We start from the raw sequence: 21,731 nt of genomic DNA on the forward strand, positions 1-21,731 counted from the left end.
TAAATGGGTAGTGATGGAAGGGATTGCAGGAGAACCACAAAGAAGTGAGCCTGTTCCTTTGCGGCTATGGGCAGACTTCCCATTTCCTGTTCTAGAGGAGCCATAACCACAGGGAACCACCTTGTCTGTGACATGGAGCAGGTCAGAGGTCATCTGCCGAAGTTTGAGCCCCACCCACCACGTGAGGCAGGTTAGGGGAAGCCCAGACCAGAATAACCAGCATTCATTTCATCAAACTCAGGAAATGTTTATTTTATACAGTATTCAGAATAAAATCTTGAGGGAAGGGCATACTGAAGTGAAGATTTGTTAGTCCTGTGTCAAGAGATGCAAGACAAAGTACATAGTGAGGATTGGGCCTCCCCACCCCCTTCCTTCGGAAATCCTGGCATATACTCTATCCTGTAGGAAATTCCTCACTCTGGTTAAAAGGGAGTAACCTTTGTTACTTAATGGGCATGTCTCCTTGATTTCCCAGGAGGCGAATATGGCCGTATATCTTTATCCATTCTGGACATAGTTAAAGACTAGAGTCACCAACAAGGGTGCTTTGTGTGTTGTATTTTATAAAACAACTAGTTATTCTCTTTTAGTCCTAATTATAATTTGAGTCCTCAAGGATTATTAAAGAACAAGATTATCTTTTATTATTTTGTTATCAGAATCTTGAAATTTTCTTTCCCATAAATTAAATTAGAGTAAGCATTGTCCTAAATGTGCTTCCTAGGTATTTAATTTTTTTTCTCAGGTAAATGAAAGTAGATATTTTTGTGTAGACTCTGAAACTTTGGATAAATTAACTGAATTGAACTAATAATGAATTATTAATAATAACAATAATTTATTTATTAAGCACTTACTCTGTGAGAGACACTGTACCACCTTTGAATTAGTGAGGATTTCATAATCTAGGATATTTTAAAAGAAATTCCATTTTCTTACTTCCACTATGTGAAATATATAAAGTCAAAGTGTAATAGAAAGTGCTACTAAATATAAAATATTATGGGGCTTATTTAATAAAATTAAGATTTGTTTAGTTAGTGAAGCAAGTGTATTTGACATTACTTCTAATATTGAGATTGATTAGATATCTTTATTTTTATAAGTGTTTTTAGCATTCATGAAAGGCAGTAAGTGTCTAGTTCAGCTTTTCCTAAAATGTGATTCTCAGACCGCCTTGAGGATCCTTTGAGCCTCAGGTTTCCCAGCATTGCTACGAGGATCAAGGGAAAGGTATTTTACATAAAAGCACTTAGGAGATTTAAAATGTCATATATGTGTATCTGTCACTTTAGCAGTAGTTGAATTTAAAAGCTGTGATGACGGTGAGGAAAGAGTTTGCTTGCTGGTCCAGTTCGGGACGGATTCCTGGACATAAATACATAGGCACAGACCATTGAGCTGAGACTTCACAATTCACAAATGAAGACTGGAAGACCAGAGAAATGGACTTGTTTCACTTGTGACAGAAGCTCTCCCAGAACGTAGATTAAAGAGAGGTTAGGATGTTTTTAGAATCACAGCACCATCGTTAGGAAGTGTGTTTGTAGCTTTTGGATGCTTCTGGTGGAGGAAAAATGAGATGTACTCACTTGGGAGGTCTGTCTGGAAATATCATCCAATTTCTAGTCAACGTTGTGATTTTATCTTTCATTTCCAGAATAATTACCCCTTAAAATAAAAGGGAAACCTATGCTCCCTGTATTCACTTCCCTAATGTTCCAAATACCTCTGTAGGCTTTTGTTGTTCACTATTTTTCCTGACATCCATATAGTTACAAATGTTGTCCAAACTCCTTTCCTCCTTCTGCCAACTTTTCTTATTCTAGATGTACAAAGAGGAACTTCTGAAAAAGTCACTTAATTTTTGTCTTATAATGGCTGTAACTCTCTAGAGTGCCTACCTGGATCACTTTGGGGGCCACTGGTGTTCACTGAAGGATCCTATGGCCTGTTAGCTGGTTATGTGGGTGCATACACACTCTTTTCCTTTTCCATGTTTTTTCTGGTGTCTTGTAATGCCAAGATTTTTTCCAGATGTCTCCTATTTCCTATTTCCACATATTGCACATGAATCACCATCTGGCAGAGTCATCGTGAGAATAATATGGGTTCCCACATTCACCTACTTTTGTCTTTTTGGTAGTTCTTTGAAAACAAAAAATCAAAAAAATATGCTTGAATCCAAGGTAAAATATCAACAGCATACCATCGGGAAGCCACTAAAAACAGATTTATGCTACGTGAGTTTATCTTACTGTGTACACAAGGCCCACCTCTGGATGTCACAAATACACGCTTTCCCATACCGCGGAGAGACAGTGAGCTATATGTCCCCCAGTTTCCAGCTCGCCTTCTTTTTTTCTCTCCATTGCGTAAAATCTGCCCCTTTTCCAAGTACTTCTGAGACCTGTGAAACCTATGATAGATCATAATTTAAAAATCTACATTTTTTTTTTTGATTTGCAACTGTATTTGGAACGCACCTCCTCAGGAGCAGCTCTAAAAATAGCAAGTTGATTTTGTTTCCATATTTAGGAGGGGTAGAAAATGAAATGTCTTGAGTGGAATATCGTGTCCTGTGAATTTTCAAGCCCAGAACACCTCATGTGAGTGCGCGCTGTCGTCCTGTCTTAACTATTAATGGAAAAAATGACTTTTTCTAAATATGATCCTGACAAAACATTGGCTGGAAGGCTTATAGCTTTCTTTTGGAAGGAGCAAAATGAGACTGTACGTTTTAATACAAGATTGAAGACACGACAGAAAACAAACCCTGATAAATGAAAACTGGGCAGCTGGATTTTCTTCCTGTTTGTTGGTAGAATATCACGAGCATTCAAAATATGTTTCCAGACAGCACGTAATGATGCACGACAATTATGTAGTGTGGGCGTGGAGAACTGCACCCACAAAAATGGTATGAACAGAACCCTCATGCTTGTGAAGTGGTTCAGTACAGTGTGTGATTAAACAAAGGAAGACTTAGTCAGAGGTAAGGAGCAAACCAGATGGCTGTGGGAGAGTGGGGCTTCTTTGTCTCCTTTTCCCTTTGGCAAATCCATTAGAAATGTTAAAGGTATACCCAAATACCATATCCACGTGGCTTAGCCTGCCACCATTGGTTAACCACATAGTTGTATAAAAGCGTAATGCTTATCTGGCCCCAAATTCAATTGACTCTGGATTTCTTCACATGAGAATCCAACATACGGAGCTAATAATGATTCCAGGCTAATCTCTAAAACGCTGTCAGGAGCTCATTCCTGGTGTAAGTCCTTCAATAGGATGGGGTTGTGCTCATCTGCCTACTGGCAGACCAACCTACAAAGGGAAGAAAGATGCTTTTGGCAATGAGTGACCGGTATGAGTCTCTTATACATGCCGTGTTAGACCCTGAGGATTTATCTGGCTAAATGCTTGATTTTGAAATGGGTTCTCCCTAGAAGGTTGGTAAAGGAATTAAATCTATCTGTTCTGGATCCAGTGAGCTATTTATGTCTACCACTCACCTTCACTTTGCAGGTCTTAGTGAGCTCTGCTCTGTGGTGGCAGTGTGCCTATGGATTTAGGCAGTGGTTAGCGAGACAGGTGTGACACCTGTCTGCGGGGATCTTACAGTCCCCTGGCAGAGGAAGACATTAAACGAGAGGAACAGCACCAATAATCCCCCACATTGAACACTCTGCTATGATGCGCTATGAGGCAGAGAGAGAAGGCAGAGCCCTGAGAGTGAGCCCTGGTAGGGACCAGAGTGGAGCTGGGATCTCAAGTCAGGGAAAGATAAGCCGAACTTTGCACGAGCAGGCACCTGCAATGCAGGCAGCGTGCTCAGGGCACAAGAGTTAGGTCCTCCAATTTTGTTTCACTAATTTTCACCCTGATTTGGGGTGGACGATCGGACACTGGGAAATTGCCATGGACAATTGTGCCCCGTCACCCCAAACTGATGTCACTTCCACATATGAGGGATCCCAAATCACTGAAGGGCGTATTTTCGTGAAAGTGGTTTGGCAAAAAGCAGAATGTGTGTCTTTCTCTAAGCCCCTAGGAGTTAACTGTTTTCTTACATTAGGCCCCTTCTCTCTGATCTGGGCAAGGTGGGAGGTACGTAGATGAATCTTTTTCCCAGACCGTCTGCTAACCCTGGAGGCCGGGCAATGATATATTTTCTTTTACATTGGGACGCAGCACCTTTTTTTCTGGTTCATGGCATTTCATAAACATTGCTGTAGGAACTCTCCCATGGTGGCTGGTATGGGTGGTGAGTTTTCGGTTCTGCTTCTTCCAGATGAGGAGCTGGGGCACCAGAGTTTTGGTGTCTCAACCGAAACACAGGCACTTAGTAAAGAGCACCGCCTCCCCATTGGACTCTAGACCCCCAGGTTGTACCCTGGGAGCACCCGGGGAGGTGCTGACTGTCTTAGGAAGGCCCAGGGGTCGGGTGGGGTTTGCATCCTGGCTTCCTGGGCACTGCATGCCCTCTGGATATAGGACACACAGGTCTTTGCAAGAGATGGTGACCTGCCAGCCGATTGGATGCCTTGCCTGCCAGCTCAGAGGTAATCTATGGCTGGGGGAAAACTTCCAGCAAAAGCTAATAATGGCATTCTAAAGTATGATTGGGAGTCCTGAAGTAGAGCGATGGTTTTCTTTTTGATGGACATTAGATTGCTGGTCTCTACTGAGGAACTCAGTCCTCCCAGCCCCTGTAGGTCCAGGGCCATGAGGATAGGAGCTGATGCCCAGATCTCAAAACAGAATGCCACCGCTGCCTCAAAGGGGTGTCTGGCTTCCACAGGGGATTCTGAGGACACGACAGCACTCTTAGTGTTGTCCCTGGATGGGGGACATTTCACACACTTCGCGGCGTGGGCCACACTGCACCCCTTCCCTCTTGCTTTGCTTTTTAAAACTTCAGCTCTTTATCCTCCTCCCGCTACAAATGCCTAATCCTTTCCCATTAGTTACCCAGCTTTCATTCCTCTCTGCTCACGTGCACAGGTACACACATATGTTTACTTTCCAATGCCTCGTGGCACACCTGTTCTAACACACATTCTCTAGATCTCATATGTATACACACACACAATACACACATACACACATGCACACACACACTTTTTTCCTAGACACCCACACCCTGCTTACTGGCTCTGAGCGTGGGTTTTTTTTTTCCTTTTTGTTTGGATCAGCAGTTTTGGAGGTAGCTGCTGTGGATGTGATGCTGTGGGATGCAGGCAGGGAGAATGGGGGACCAAGGAGGGAGGGTGAGATCGCAGCCAGCAGCCACTTGAAAGTGAGAAGCACTCGTGGTCTTTTATGGAGGCAGCACTCTGGTCTGGGGACATCCAGAGCAGTGTGGACATCAGAGGGGGGCCCAGGGAGCCCCGGAGTTTGCATAAGGAAGGGGTTTTATCTTGTAGGACACACCCCACACAGACTTGTCCTCTAAGGTTGAAGATGTATGGCAGCTGTGTTTATCCGTGTCCTTGTGATTCGATGTGCACTTCTCAGTCTGAAAAAAGTCTAGGCGTTCTGATTTAAAGTTGAAAATCTCCACTAGGAAAGACTTGGACCCTAAACTCTAAAAACCCGTACAAATCTAAGTGCTCACTACCCTCTGATTCAGGTCTTCCTGTAAATGCCAGAAGGTACTTTAGTGCTGTGCCATTACTGACCTTTCTAGAGTAAAATATTGTATGACCGAAAGGAACTTTGGTATGCAATAAATGTCAGAATGCTCCATTAATCTGAAGCGAAGGAAGGTCAGGCCCATAATGGGTTATTACTTTACAAGTAGACATTTCCTCCGTGTTGAATACTTTTTCAATGATGTATGCTGAGAAAAAGAGGAACAGTGATTCAGCAGCATTTACCCAATGTCCCTTCTTCATTAGTTTTTCAAGCCTACTTATGTGAAAATTAAACTTTCCTGAGTCCCAGTTGCCATCTGGTCTTTCTCTCTTTTTTCTATTTTGAAAAATCACATGATACCTGAGTTGAAGCAATTATGGCTGAGAACTTTTGTTATTCTTGCCTCCCTTTCTTTGTTTTTTTTTTCCATTTGATAATCTCTTCAGTTCTTCATATTTTTGAAATTTTCTTTGGGGCTCAGAAGTCAGCACTAGTATTAAATAGCTACTTAAATTGTGTCTGACTTTCTAAAATGGTTGCTCTGATGGTTGCCCCTAGCCTAACGGCAGTTGGTCAAGTGTCATGTCTTTGATCTTACTATTGGGTACGTACCCAGAACTGAGTGGGAGGGAGCAATAGATTGTAATTATGAAAATAGTATGGGGATAACCATTCATTTCTTTTCATATCTCACTTACTTGCCTCGATGAAGTTATATTCTTCACCCAAAGTGCCTATCTTTCAAATTTTTAAAAATAAAGTCCCCCAATTTGAAGGGTGTTCAGACTCTGGGACACATTCCCTTTAAGATGCTCGGCCTCGTGGAGAGACATGAAGTGTAAGAAGCAGTAAAATAGGTGTCTACATGGTATTTAAAACTGTAGTCGCCACGTCAAGTGATGCTTCAAAGTAATCTACTCAGTGAGTACAGTTTAAAATATGATTTTTTTTAAAAAAAAGTCATTTGCTTTACCCAGTGACAGATAAGAACATAACATGTCATTTTCTATCCTGTCATATATTTTGTTCCTCACACAGGCACCTCTCTCCTGAGGCGTTTCCTGTGTTCAAGAACATAATTAAATATAAGTTCTAGAAGAGTGTAGGCAATCTTATTTCAGAAGCAAACCATTTGTCATTTATTCAGCAATTATTTCATTTGGCTATGATTGTTTATATCTATAAGGAGCAGTGTCTGTTTCATGACACAAAATATTATTTATGTCATGTCATGTTTCGCTGGCATCCTATGCCCCTTACACAGGTGACTTTAAATGGTTGTGCCCCCGAAGGCTTAGGTGGCTTGGTGTGGCTCTGAGCTTGGAGTATATTTAGGAAACTGGGAAGGGCAGGGTGAGCTTGGCTTTAATCTCCCACAGAATAGGACTCTGTGGCTCTCCATAAGCCCTGATATGGGGCTGGCTCCGTCATTACCATATTTGTTATGCCACACTCTGGATGCAAATAATCAGCTACAGTGTTTTTACATGAAATATCAAAGAGCTGTTCAATGATTACTTTTCAACTATTTCCTTACAGAAGGTGCTTATTCTGCCTGTGGAGAAGCACTGAGTTTGGAAACCTATCTATTCTTTCAAGGATACCTGGTGGGCTCCCATTGGTTTGGAATTCCTGTGGGAGCTCAGGAATTTTACAAAATTAGCAATTTTGTATATGGGGCAGGAGAAAAGGGAAGGCCACTTCAGGGTACTTGACTAGTCAGCCTCCTCTTGGACAAAGAGAAATTACCTAGGTCATTGTGATGTCACAGACCCCAGAATACAGATGGGGAGGGGCACACTGGCAGTAGGTGTGGCCTGACCTTTCTTTTAATGCAACCTGCACCTTCTCTTGCTCTCTCTAACACACTTACACATGAGGTCATCTCTCCTGTAATTAATTAAAAAAATTTTTTATGTTACAATAAATGGGTCAATATAGAGTTTAAACATGTCACACATTTTTAAACTCTACAATCTAATCTATTTTTTATGAGAATCTTATCTCCTGATTTTCAAACTGTAAAGCAATTTGATTGTTTTTTTCGTGTTAGCTCCTAGCCAAAGAGCATATTATTTTAGTCTATTGGCATTAAGTAATTAAGAATACAAAAGCAAGAAACTACCTTGTAAATTGAACCTTTAAAATCTCTATAAAATAGGTATAGTAAAAATGGCATGAAGTAAGATCCCACTGATTTAATTTTGTAAATGATTTGGCCATGCCCAGGAGATATAAAATAGACATTTCCACATTATCTTTTGAAAACAGGCTTGCCAGTTTTGTTAGTAACATTGAAGTGAAGGGAATATACCTGCAAACAGAAGGTTACTTTTAAGTATGTAAGAAGCTATTTATTTTGTTAATTATGTACCATTATTTTGTATTGCTTGTGTAATTATCTGCTTTTCTTATCTATTCAGTTTTAAAATCAAAATCTTGACTAAAAACACCCCTTCAATATCTTGCTTCATTTCTTTCCTTGAGTGTCTGTATATGTTTTAAAATAATTAATGGTGTTTACTGAAAATAAGTTAAAATTCATTTATTAATTCAGATTGATCTGACCATGTCCTTTTGAAATGAATGAGGTTAAGCTAATAGTGGGTTTTATAAAACCTCCGGCTCTACTGGTACTGTGTTGCAGGCTGTGGATAAAATTGATTTGCCATGTTTTAACTTCCTTGGAACTTTTCTTATCTTTTAGATTCTAAGCCTGATTAATGAAGTCTTGAAATTATTGTACCATGCTGGGGGGAAATGTTGTTAGCTATTCCAAATAGCCAAGTAACTTGGTGGGAGGGAAAGGAAGTAACTTGGGAATATCAATCAGAAGATGTGTATATTTTCAGATGCTTGTGGGCTAAAAAGAAGAGAAGGGTCCTGGAGCCTCATGCAAGTACTCCAGTTGGTGATGGGGTGGACTTACAAAAACTCAGGCCGACGTGGGAGAATAAATAGAGTGTTCTGTGCTTGAAAAGCATGGCTATCAGAAGTATTCATTAAGGAAAAAAACCCTCAAAAACCCTGTGTATAAGATAAAGGAGCAATTTGTTAAAACTGTTGGATTTTTCTAAATACCCAAGAAATTCTTATTTTCCTATGTCAAATTTAGCCACATAAACAAGAATGAGATAGTTCGTGGGTCATGACCAGTGGGAAGGGAAAAAAGACGACGCTGCATTTTCATTCTCTTTTAAAATATTCTGTGGCTTTATGGGAAATGCAGTTGACTTGGTGGACATAGAAATCTTGATAATAAATGCAAAATACATGTGTTTAAATAAACTAAAGTCAGGACAGTTTAGTTCGCAGTATTTGTTTAGTGTTTCGTACATTGCAAAGTAACTCAGCACTGGATCAAATTTGACCGTTCAAAGAATCCTGTCAGGGAGGTGGGGCAGGTAGAGTCTTTCCATCTTACAGAATGCAAACCTGATTTTCAGAGAGTCTAAGTGGTTGGTGCTGCAGCTGGGACCAAAATCGTTTGGTTCCTAGGTCAAGGTTCTTTTCCCATCGTGTGGCATCAGTGCAGTCAGTAAAATGAGAACGTAGAAAGTCAGATGCCCAAAAGCTCTGCTCGCTAACCCAGAACAGAGATGCCTATTTTTGTAGTTACGTTTGAAAGTAGGATCCCTAAACGTGCACCCTCTTGGTGGATTTATATTATTTCTTTGGACTCTAACATTTTGTATTGGCTGATTCACTCATGAAAATATTTAGTGAGCCCCTGCAATGGGCCATCTGTGCTAGTGCTGGCAACCAGGGAATACCCCCTGGCAGGGCACGCATAAAACCCAATTTTGGTAGATAACATATTTAACATATTTTTTTAAGAAAAAATTCTTTTCTTAATGGCCAATTTCTCTCAAGGTTAAACCTGAAAAATATCTTGTATGCTTTTTGTATTATTAATTATAATTATTATTGACAGGATTTTTTTGCTGCATTTTTCTGCACTTACTATTAGCACAAACCAAAAAAAAAAAAAAATCCATGGCCTAGATTGTGACACTTCCTGACTTTTATGTGTCCTAATTTTGCGCAGGATGCACGCACTTCCAGAGCCCTGTCACACACCCACATACATTTTCAGTTCCAGTTAATAACATCCTCAACAAAGATAACATGAAAACCCTCCAAAGGCTATTAGGTATTGTGTGCTAATCGGGATTTCTCAAAATTGCTGATAGCGTAGGATACATCTCTTTACATCTCAGGGAGTTGGTGTGGAGATAGTGAAAGTAAGGCAAAGGGTGTTTTTGAGGAACAGATGTATTTTTCTTGTTCAAACTCAGAAAGAAAGTAATCTCTTTTTATTTTATTGTTAATTATTTATTTTCCTGCAATTTCTCTCCTTTTGCCAAAGCTTTAAGTCATGACATGGATTTTTGATAAAAATCTCATGGAATTTTTTTTTTTTAAAGAAAAGGCACTTGTGCTGGTGAGTACAGGTGTAATTTTACATGCAGGTTCTCAGCAACTCTTAGGCATTATCATTCCCTTTTGGTGCCCGATTACAAGTTTGTAAGTACTCATTCGTGAAGGGTCTCTTTTCTAGCTGAGTGGTTTTGTTCAGCTCTGGGCCATTAGACAAGGCGCCCCCTGCTGGGACAAAGCCAAGCAGCGACTGGATTTTGCCTCTTACTCACTGAAGTGTGCAACATGCACAACCTTCCAGAGCTACGGTGAATAAGATTCTAGTAACTAGAGTGTAGCACCTTTTACGGGGTCTGACAGTTAAGTTTGCGAACTTATCCTAGAAAAAGTGCTACATACTTCATTGCTGAATATCACTACAGTCACCTTCGAAGTACTCCCCTTGGGAAGATATGCACTGATTACCAACACCCTTCAAAGCAATTCTGGAACTCTTTTTCTGGAACGGCCATCAGATCTGTCGTCGTATTACCCTTGCTCTCCTGAATGTCATCAAAATGTCTTCCCTTCAATATTTCCTTTATCTTCGAGTAAAGAAAGAAGGTCCAGATCAGGAGAGTAAGGAGGGTGTTCCAAAACAATTATTTGTTTACTGGCTGAAAACTCCCCCACAGACAGTGCCGTGGGAGCTGGTGCATTGTCGTGATGCTAAAGCCAGGAATTGTTGGCGAAAAGTTTAGGTCGTCTAACTTTGTCACGCAGCCTTTCAGCACTTCCAAATAGTAAACTCGGTTAACTGTCTAGTTAATACAGATTCATAATGAATAATCCCCCTGATATCACAAAAAGTTAGCAACATCACTACAAGTTTGCAATACTACTGCAAGTTCGCGAACTTAATTGTCAACTTCCTATTGTTTTTCTGTTTTAAAACACAAATTTTAAGTCTATATATGAGACTGTTTACATTTATGGAGAAGCATTTATGATTTTGATTTTCAGATAAATCAAGGTTTTTTATGTTGATAAGTTTTTAGCAAGAGAGATTATGCTATCACCTTTTTTTGAAGTCATTAAAAATTGAATGGCTTTTTTTCCTTTATAAATGGCAAAATCAGGATAATGGATTAAATTACCTTAAATATATGTTTTCTGTAAATTTGTAGTAGAAGGTACCAAAGAAAGGCCTTTTAATAAATTTTAGTGTCAGTTGGATGTTTAGTAGTAGTTTCTTAGAGACCTCCCTGCTATCATATTTGTACCCATTTTATTTGTGTCTTGTAGGATTTAATTTTTCAGTATATACTGTTTCCATGCAGTCATTTAGAAAACTGAATTTACTGTTTTCCTGTATTGTTAGATTAAAATATTCTCAGTTTACAAAATGGATGGGAAAGCAATCTTGAAAATATCCATAATTCAGATTATTTCTAGGGTCACAGCATTTACCTGTCACTTAATACCCTCAACATTCTGGTTACTAGTTTTATGTTTAAGTTTAATTTTAATTACATTTTAAATTCTAAGTAAAATTCTTCCTTTCCGTAGAGTTCTATATTTTAAGCCTTGCCAAAGTGATTTCTCTCAACTATGCCCACATAATATTTTCAGTGGCACTGAATATTTAATATTAGTATGTTAATATAATGAATATTTAAGAAAAAAGTATAAATGCTTCAGTTTCCACTGGGGGAGTGCTAATTTTGGGGGGGAAAAGTGTAGTCCCATAGCGCCCTCTGGTGGCAGAAAGCCAGAGCCCCGTGGGGGTTTTCCTTCCACAAGCCAGTCTGAGAGCTCATTCAACCTTTATTGCCTTTTAATTTAACAGGATCAATTAGGTGTAATAGTTTTCTTCAGATCATTTTGTGTCTACGAGTTCTTCCCTAAGGAAGGCATGTTTAGCTGAGAGATTCCATGGATGTGCCCAGGATGCTGGCGGGTGGTGGAAGTAGGGTATGAATACCACAAATACCAATATTTCAGGTGGAAGCAACCATCTCTAAATGGGTGGCATGATGTCCAGAGCTTGGAGATACTGTTTGGTCCCGGGAGGTTGTTGAAAGCCAGCATTTAGGCTGAAGCAGAGGAAAACGAATGTGGATGGAGGGCCACAGGGCGAGGGGCTACAGGAAAACCCATCAAGAAGTTTGAACCTTCACACTGAAATTTGGATGTGTTAATAGAGTGCGAGGCCAAGGAATACAAATGTTTCCCAGAGAACACACTCCATTTGGTTGCAGTTTGTTGAAAAAATGGAAATAAGCTATTGATTAAAGATTAACTGTATCAGGAAATGTACGCACAGAATTTGATTGAATACACCCACAAGACTTTGGAAAAACGTTATCATAATATTTTTCTTCTTGCTAATTTGGGAAGCTGACTACTTCAGGGGAGTGACTTCAAATATTTATACTTAGAAATATTTTAAACAGATTACTGCTTTGGAGTAAGAACGAAAGCATTTTAGACTGTTTTTCAGAGCATAAAAGATAAATTATTGAGGAAAACATTTGCTGTTGTAGACCCTTGGTATTGCTTATAGCTTTAAAGTGTGTGTTCCATCAGTGATACCCAGCTCTAATTAGGGAGAAATATCTGGAACTTTTGTAAGTCCTAAGGACTTTTGGAAAATTTTAAATTTTGTTGTTGCCAATTCATCAGCACTTGTTTGCTTATCATTTTAGAAAGTTTTTACTGGATCAGTGAAGTTGGACAGTTTGTTTGCTTTTAGATGACATTAGGGGAAGAGTTTTAAATTGTTTATATTAAGAGGACACTTAGGGCTCTTTCGAGTTATTCTTGTATTGAGTGATAGTTCTTTAGAAAGTATTTTGTGAAGAACTCTTTATAATTCATTTATTTCTCACAAACTGATGTGCAAAATGTATTTTCATAGATCAGAAAGTATCTACAATTTAAGTTTTTTGCAAATGTTGATTAATCAAAGAATATTTATTGTGCAATACCTCTGTAACCATTCCTCTGCTAGTTTTCTATTATGTATGATTTCAACATTTAGCTTTACCAACTAACTTCAATGTTGAAATTCCTAGAATTGTGCCAGAATTCATCATGGGCTCAAATAATGTTTCGATACCAGGATTTATCCAACAGAAATCTGTCCTTGAACTTGAACATTTGGAGAAAGTTCTGTATCTTTAGACACAGAACTGTGCCATATTCGTGGGCAGTCTGAAGCTGATGAACCACCAACTGGAGATAAGGTCCACCTCATCCATGAGATGAATCTTATCCACAGGGCTTGGGATTCTCTACTCAAAAACTCCGAGGCAGAAAGTGTAGTGTAAAATCTGTAGTCCAGGCTTGGGCAGAGAGAGAAAGGCCTTTTCGATCTATTTCCTTTACTTCCAGCCTAATTCCCATTTCCAAATGGCAGCACTTAAGTCCATCCCATTTTTCATACAAACCTGGTCATCTGCAGCTTCAGACATCTCAGGAGCAAGTCACAACAAGCCTGAAGATGGTCATAGGGAGGAATACAGAGGAGCATGTGAAGAGAGGCTAGGGGGGTCTGCTTGCCCAAACCAATACCCGCGGTTTAGAAGAGGCACGATGGGTCCCGAAGGTCCTAGAAAAAGGATGGATCTTATAGTACACGAAGATTAGGAAGGTTCCCCCCTCCTTTTTAATGCGTTTCTGATTCTTCTCATCCTTTGAATTGGTAAAGATGCAAATGTCCTTATTTCTAGGAACAATCTCCTAAATGCTCATCTTTTCTCCCCACTCCATATGTAACTGCTAAAGCTCTTAACATATACCCACACATTTAATGGAGAGCCACTATGTAAAGATTCCTAATTTGACTATCTTAAGCTAAACATCACCAAGGCTCGAGAGAGAAAATGAGCGTTTTGGGAAGAAGATAAAGATTTGTAGCCATGCTTTTTGCGCATGGTTATTTTACTCTTTCCTGCTTTAATATTAAAATGTGAAGTGCAAGAAACAATGGTAATTATAGAGTGGTTACATGAAACTGTTTTTAGTGTTATATTTCATTCATTAAAGAAATGTAGTGTACTTCTAGTTAACATACATACATTCTTTTAAGAATCTACTTATATATCTCATAGCGCAAAGGAGAATCAGTATTCTTGTTTTCCCCTGAGGAAAACTGGATCTTTCGGGTTGCAGTTGTGCATTTCCTTTCCCCTCCTCTCCTCTGCATCAATGGAAATATTTCTGCCATTAATGTCAAGCTTTGTGGCGTGGATGGAGCTCCCAGTGGGGCCTCGTCACAGAGCTTTTCCATGACCCCGTGATACTGATCGTAGCCTTCCCACCAGTTTCCCAGCACGATTGGTATTCAGGAAATGGTTGTGCAGATGTCTGATTGTCGTTGGATTCAAGGAATTGGACTTGTGGAATTTTGGGCTGATTTCCGCAGTCACCCATTGACTGTGACCCGTCATTCTAAATTGTTTCCTCATCTCTGAATGCTTGTTGAGCTCTGGCTAAAAATGTAAATGCTTTCATTCCCTCAATTATTTGCAGCCTTGTTTGGAAATCAAAATCTCAAGGCACCAGATGACAGAAAGAAACAGCTGATCCAGAGTCATGTCCTGACCATGACTTTCTCTTCCTGTTGCTTCTTTAGCCAGTGGTGCATATGTTGGCCAGTCTTGAATGGTGCCTACAGGGCTTTAGACTGGGGAAGGGCAATCGGGGATCCCTTCCCGTTCAGTAACCGTATTTTTCTGTGTTTCAAAGTGTTTAGGATACATTGGTAGAATCCTACTTCACGCTAAGTATCATGGTATGCTAATGGTGGGTTCAGCATCCATTCAACTTTTATTGAATTCATCAACTTTTATTGAATTCAAAGTTTGTGCCAAATGCTGTGAATGAATAAAAGACTATCCTTGCCATTAAAATACTCAATTCTAAAAGGTGGAAACTCAATGGCAAAATTTGTCCACTTAAGTTGTTAGGTTTGTCCTGCTTTCTAATGGATGAACCCAAGCACGGGGAGATGACCCTGCCCATTCACAGTCAGTCCGCCCATGAGGAAGCCCGGCACTCTGGCAGTGTTTTTGCTTGTATTTAAGTCCATTGGAAAGTTCTCTGGTCATATTATTTCAAATGTGAAAAATTTTAAATTTGACCAAAAGATTGTGATCTCATGCCGACCACTGGAACAGGCATCATTTGGCCTCTGATAGTAAGGTTTTTGAGGACTGCTTATTCTAGATAACTCAGTTTTTGTGGAAACTTCAGTTTTTATTGTTGGTATTTATATTATCTTCCAAAGTTAGAACCTTCACAATATTTCAACTTCAGCCATCTTGCTGGTTTATTTGTATTTGTATTTCTGACTTAGCTTAGAAGGGGGTTAGAGTCGACCATTTGATTTCTGTCATGAACTTGCTTCCATAAGCATGTTAAAAGGATGGGAAATAGTTGGGTATTATAACAGAACTCATTTTTCCCATATTTTATGGATTTTTAAAAAGTATGTCATTGCGTTACATAATATATTAGACAACATTTTTAAGTTGCACCATGCGTGAAACTCTATTTCATGCCTAGTTTAGAATGGCTAATTTTGATGCCAAGATTATTCTCCGTGGCTGTATTCTTTAATCGTCATAGTTGATGGCATTTTGTTCTTCCTCTTCAAATTCTGAATTTCACCATCTGAAGATACAGCGATAATCACTTCTGTTGTTGGTATGTAAAATTAATTTTATTTTTTTTTATTAGTGCAATACATTGCACTGACATTCAAGAATAAAACTATGAAATGCAATTGCACCAAAACTGTTTGTGTAATATGATACAAGCTTCCCTTTTCTTTCCCTCTTTTAAAATTTTCATTGCTGTGACAACAGTGGTTGTGGGTTTCATTTTTGTCTGCAGTGAATTATGTGGCCTTCATGTCCACTGGACCTTTCCTTTAGCACATCAGGGGAAATAGATGACTAAGGGGTCTGTTTCTCAGGTATTTTCACTGCTCACATCTTTCCTTGAGCTCCAGCTGGTCACAATTGAAGTATCACTTGTTGCTGCCGCAAAGTCTGGCTTAGGCACTACTGGCACCAAAAACCTTTGCCCACGTGTCCAGCGCTTTGTTCTTCCTATAGCCCTGGTGGAAATTTGTTAAAAGCTCAGAGGGATAATGTGGCCCTCATACAGTTTGCAATTGCATAGCTGTTTGAATGCTTGTCCTGTCTGTTTGCTCTGCTCTGGTGTCCACAGTAACTGTGACAAGGTACAGGACATTAGATTCTCCATGTGCTGAACTTAGGTCTGAACAAAAGAGTAGGAGAGTTAAAAAAAAAAAATGTGGAAGATGGCAAGAACCATGCTGACGAAGGAGTCACTTCCTTTTTAGCTACGTCATTTCAAAACCCTTGGGATATATGGATTGCTTAAGTATTCCAGTGACATATGGGAAAGAATGTATTCTTGAGGTGAAAGCAAGGACTGGGAATTCAAATTTCTGTATTCTGTTCCCAGGAGCATGCACAGGGGTCAGTTAAGCATCGGAATCCTAATTTCCTTATCTGTGAAATGGACATAAAAGGGGCTACTTAATGTTGGTAAATTGTTTAATATTTTGCTGGGAACCGGCTTGCTCTAGTGACCTAAAAAAAAAACTAGGGCTGTGGTGTAGGCTGACCTCATTTCTATTTTTGGATTTGGAGCTGACTCAGTGAGAAACTTGTAGAAATCAACTAATCTGGCTCTTGGCCTCCATGCATTCCATGATTAAAATGAGAATTATAAAATCTTATCTGTACTAGGTCTCCTCACCACACTGCCGATATCAACTAATTTCTAAAAATACTCCACCACGTGCATTAGAAAGCTTTTATGTTGACGTGCCTTTCACGTTTCCTTCCTAGCTCACGTTAGGTTACATGGAGGGTATGCAACTCGATGGTCATTAATTTGTTGTTTTTTTTTTAGGCAACTGTTTGAAGTCCAGTTGTATTCTATTTTGGGTGGAATTTTCCCACGTGTGAATAAAAGGGAAGAGGTTGATATGACAAGAGGTGCAATATATCGCTGTCATCAGTATTTTCTGCAGTTGTAGCCCGTTGTTATTGTTTTCGGTTAAGAGTGGATTTATTTAAGTAGCTTTACAGTTGATCAAGTCTTGATCGGAGAATGTTTTTCTTTCTCAGCTGCCACAGGCCTCAGGATGGAGGAGCCAGGATTCTGTGTCAAACCCTATGTTGAGGGCTCTACCAATATCAACATCTGTTTTTGTCTCGTAGATTCTCTGGATGCTGCTGGTCCAAAGGGTTTTGCCAAACTGTAGGGCTTAATTTTCTTTAATCCGTTTACTATTTTATCATATGCTCTAGAGCTTGAAATAATCTCCTCCGCATTTATTCACATGCTGTTTCTGGACTCCTGACTTACACTTCCCATTAAACCTACAACGCATGGAAGCCCAGGGGTTGGGGTCCCAAGTCCAGAACCACATTTCCGCTTTTCTGAAAATCCAACAGGCAGTTTCTCACCAGCAAGTATCAGGACTAGCTGAGGGGTTTGGAAAGAAGGACGACTTTGAAAGTCCTTGCTCTGTCTCTTTTCGTTTTCACAACCATGAAAATTTTTAAGTAATTCCTGGTAATGTACTATCCTGGGGGCAGGGTAAATGTTTATGTTATGTGATATATAGCTTGGCAGTTTATTTTTACTTTGAACTAATACAACTGTGAGAGAAGTACTGGGCACTAAAAAATTCTGCCTGTAATCTCTAAAGTCCCGTCTGCTTTTTAAAATCAGCTAACGATGGTTACTTAATCTGCCCAGTTTGTGTTGTAAGATTGCATTTAAGTCCACATATTGTAAAAAAAAAAAAAAAGGTTTTCTTGATTTCTTATCATGATAATGGGTGATTCTATATCAGCAATCTAAATATGGCAGCCTTCCTCAAATAGCGCTCATTCAGGACACTGGCTCGCTGATGCTCATAGAAGAAATCATATTTCTAGGACCAAACATTAATGCCACAGTCCTCCATGTTCTTGCCCCCGTTGTGTTTCTCCTTGTTACTTTCTTGGGCTCTCTTGGCCTACAGGTCTGTCCTCACCACCGTCTGCTGTCATCCAGCCTCAGTTTCCTTCTCCCTTCTCTGTGCCCATTTATTTTGCACTCATCCTTTAATGGGCCAGCGTAAGGCTCAGAATCCCACAGTCTTTCTGAGCGTTCCTTTTCCTTTTGGAATGTATGATAGCCATGTGTGTGTACCCTGAATAATATTTATTGTTTTAAAAATAATGTTTCTTGTTTCATTTTGGTCCACGAGGGCAGAGACCGTAATTAAGCTTTGATCCAACCTTTGCAAAAAACAAACAAACAAACAACAACAAAAAAAACCCAACCACTTTTTAAAGACACTTATGAAAGCCCATGATCAGACTGTTGGTGGCATAGAGATGTCTCAGCACCCTGCTGAAACACTGTGAGCTCTGCCTACAGGTGCCAAAAGTATCTAAAGGAAAAAAACTTAACTGATGGTCTGCTCACAAAATCTCAGTGCTAGGTCTACTGAGAACAAGATTCCACTAATTGAATGAGATTATAGTCAATTCAGTAAAAAAGAAAAAATCCCCAAGTATCCATTATTTTATTTACCCAACAAATCATTTAGCATTTGCAATATAGTATATAGAAAGCATTGTGCCAGGTATCACATTCCTGCTCTCACAGAGCTTTTAAAAATAGTAGAGAAAAGCTGCCTGACATAGGAATTCATTTCAGCATCTATTTTCAAATGGTCACTATAGACTTGTGAACATTGGATGGTGCATAGAGAGGCTGATTACTGATTCATTTCCTCGGTTTCTTTCAACCTGACTTTTGTCTGACTTGCTCCTTTCTCCTCTGCAGGGTGAAAGAGGCCTCCCAGGGTTGCAAGGTGTCATTGGGTTTCCAGGAATGCAAGGACCTGAGGGGCCACAGGGCCCCCCTGGACAAAAGGTAAGCTTGGCTGTGTCGGGGTTGGGGGGGGCTGTGGGGGTGTGAACTCAAGGTGATCTGTATTCTTGTTATCATGAGTGGTCATAATGGCATCTCTGTTTTGTTCCAGGGTGATACTGGAGAACCAGGATTGCCAGGAACAAAAGGCACAAGAGTGAGTATGATTGTCGCTTACGTGGGTGATGACTGTGGATGGGATGTGATGTTGCGTTGCTTCTCAAATGAGGGGGGCGCTTTCCATCCCACCTCTCCTGCTTCCAAACAGTCCTGAGGGGGCTTCCTTCCCTTCCTCTGCTTCCTCTTTGTCCCCTTCCGTGTGCCTGTCCTCCTCAGAGCTCAGTGCATGGGGTGAGTGTAAGGACTCACAAGGGCCATCGCTCTTTGTTCTTGACTTCCAGTCCCTGAGACCGGGACAGTGCATAAGCGGAGCTACCTTACTTTTTATTCCTTTTACACTTCTGTTCTCCCATTTGTCATTCCTCAGGGATCCTTGTAGGTATATTTTAATTTGGGAGGGAGTGATATGTCTGCCCGTCGTTGAAGAGGATGTCTTTATTTAGTGTGAAAACTGATAGTATTTTCAGAGCTAAACGTGCTCTTTCTTCTTCACATTCTTTACGTTCTTTGCTACTCCCATTCCTGGGAAATGCACAAATGAAGACCTTCAAAAACAACTCTTGAAGGTAGCAAAATAGAAAGACACTGTCAACTGTAAAGGTTTCATTCTGTTATTTTAACTTAGTTGAAAGGGGAGTGGGACAGTGACGTGCGTGTGCATTTGTTGGCACTCATGTAAGTCCTTGAGGCAGAAGAGAGGAAATAGCATTGTAACCGTCTGGATGGAAAAGATATGGGTTTTAACCAGAAATAACTTTGGATTTTCTTCCCCCAATGAGCTATTTATCCCATACATTCTTCTTCCCGACTGTTTGAGATTTTAATATGAAATATATATACGTATATACATTCACCTAGAAATTACAAAGGATGAAATGAGGACAGTTATTTTGTGCATGTGCAGGCTTGATTTTTAGAAGTATAGTAGGAAAAGTAATTAATGAACAGCTTTTGATGTAGAATAGCTTTTGAAAGCCTAGGTAATCTGCGTCTCGGGGCTGGGCCCTCAGCTACCTCCCCGGAAGAAGGTCCTTAGTGTGGATGTTTTGATCGCCAACAGCTAGGCTGTGCAGTGGGACTACCTGAGGTTCCCCCGGGCTCACTGGAAACTCTTTCATTTTCATCCTTACAGGGACCTCCCGGAGCATCAGGTTACCCTGGAAACCCAGGACTTCCGGTATGTATATATAATGCATCTGCTTCCTTTGTGAGACCTTTGACATGCGTGATGGCCCCATCAGGTGATTTTTCTACTTTGGCTACTTTTTCTATTTATTAATTGCAGGGTATTCCTGGCCAAGATGGTCCACCAGGTCCTCCAGGTATTCCAGGATGCAACGGGACAAAGGTAAATGCAGAACCGAGACCCTTTCCCGCTTTGAGCTTGTTTATCTAGCTTTGCATATCGAGGAGTCAGGCAGAGTCGTTTGGTGAACATTGTTTTACTTGCCACAATTGGAAGTGACTTGTCTTAAAGCTTTCTTTATTTGATTAGCAAATAGTTTTCCCATATTTAACGTTCGAGAATGACATAATCCTACCTTTTTTGGGTATAATTTTACCCTAAAATTTCTTTAAATACTATGTTTCTTACCTATAATCTATTACTAAATTAAATAAGAAAATACTATCATTAATCCCTGTCCCTACTAATTATATTCTCAACCGTGTTTCTTCTATTTTGAAGTAGCACTCAGCCGTATAGCTTATAACACTTTTTAGGAAATAATTTTAACCAACAAATAAGGTATCCCTGCAGGGTAAGATAGAGTAACTGATGGGAGCGTCTGGAATGAGGTCCTGTTTGCCTTACACTGTACTCAGGAATGATTGTCTGATGTCCCCTTAGGGTGAACGAGGGCCTCTGGGGCCCCCAGGTTTACCTGGATTCACTGGAAATCCCGTGAGTATGGAGTTGTTTAACTCAGAATTCTTTTCTTCAGTTATCATTTCTCTCATTCCATTTCCTTCCCTTTTCTTTTTTTCATACTTATATCTTAATGCTAATGATGTTTTGTGAAAAACAATACTAATACCAACCTTTTCTTTTTCAGGGACCACCAGGGTTACCAGGAATGAAGGTACATTGTGTTATTTTATTGGATTCATTACAGGAGTCTGTTTAAAACAGATGCCATAAAAACATATTTACTTGAAATCACTTTAGTGGGTCAATTGCCTATTAACATATTTGTCTAAACTCTGCTGCTTAAAAGGGCATGTAAGTCATATACACAAACTTAAATTTTTGAATCTGAAGTTTAGGCACTAGGTACAATTTTGTAATAGAAAATAAACAGTAATAGGAAGCATGGTGTGATGGTAAATATTAACAGATGCAAGTCCAGTTCCGATTGCTGCGTAGAAAGCTCAATGACGACGTTCCTTTTCCAGAACCACAGGACATAAGCACAATCCCACCCAAAAGGACTCAAATTGGTATCCTATTTCATCTTTATGGTTTTACTTAAATACAGCCATTTTTTTCATGTTGCCTTTAATCTGGAGTCACTCTATTATTAATCCTATAATTACTACAGGAAACCCCCCAATTGCCATAGGTTAGATCCATGGTGTCGTGGCCCCTTCATGCTCAGCCAATCCATAGCCGTTCTCAGCTTGATGTTTCCTTATAT

The 21,731-nt window shown here is 39.8% G+C and overlaps 1 protein-coding gene across 1 annotated transcript in view; it reads left to right on the forward strand.

Moving 5' to 3' along the window:
* The window catches only part of COL4A1 (collagen type IV alpha 1 chain), a 145,620-nt gene that overhangs the window by 69,366 nt on the left and 54,523 nt on the right, over nt 1–21,731 (forward strand). Inside the window, exons 3-8 of the mRNA XM_019731071.3 lie at nt 18,889–18,978; nt 19,088–19,132; nt 20,228–20,272; nt 20,381–20,443; nt 20,945–20,998; nt 21,150–21,176. Of these exons, the coding sequence (XP_019586630.1) occupies nt 18,889–18,978; nt 19,088–19,132; nt 20,228–20,272; nt 20,381–20,443; nt 20,945–20,998; nt 21,150–21,176 (324 nt within the window). The remainder of the gene's footprint in view (nt 1–18,888; nt 18,979–19,087; nt 19,133–20,227; nt 20,273–20,380; nt 20,444–20,944; nt 20,999–21,149; nt 21,177–21,731) is intronic.

The sequence above is a fragment of the Rhinolophus sinicus genome, chromosome 16, assembly GCF_057876585.1.
Source record: "Rhinolophus sinicus isolate RSI-liver-muscle chromosome 16, RSI-T2T, whole genome shotgun sequence".
Taxonomy (NCBI): domain Eukaryota; kingdom Metazoa; phylum Chordata; class Mammalia; order Chiroptera; family Rhinolophidae; genus Rhinolophus; species Rhinolophus sinicus.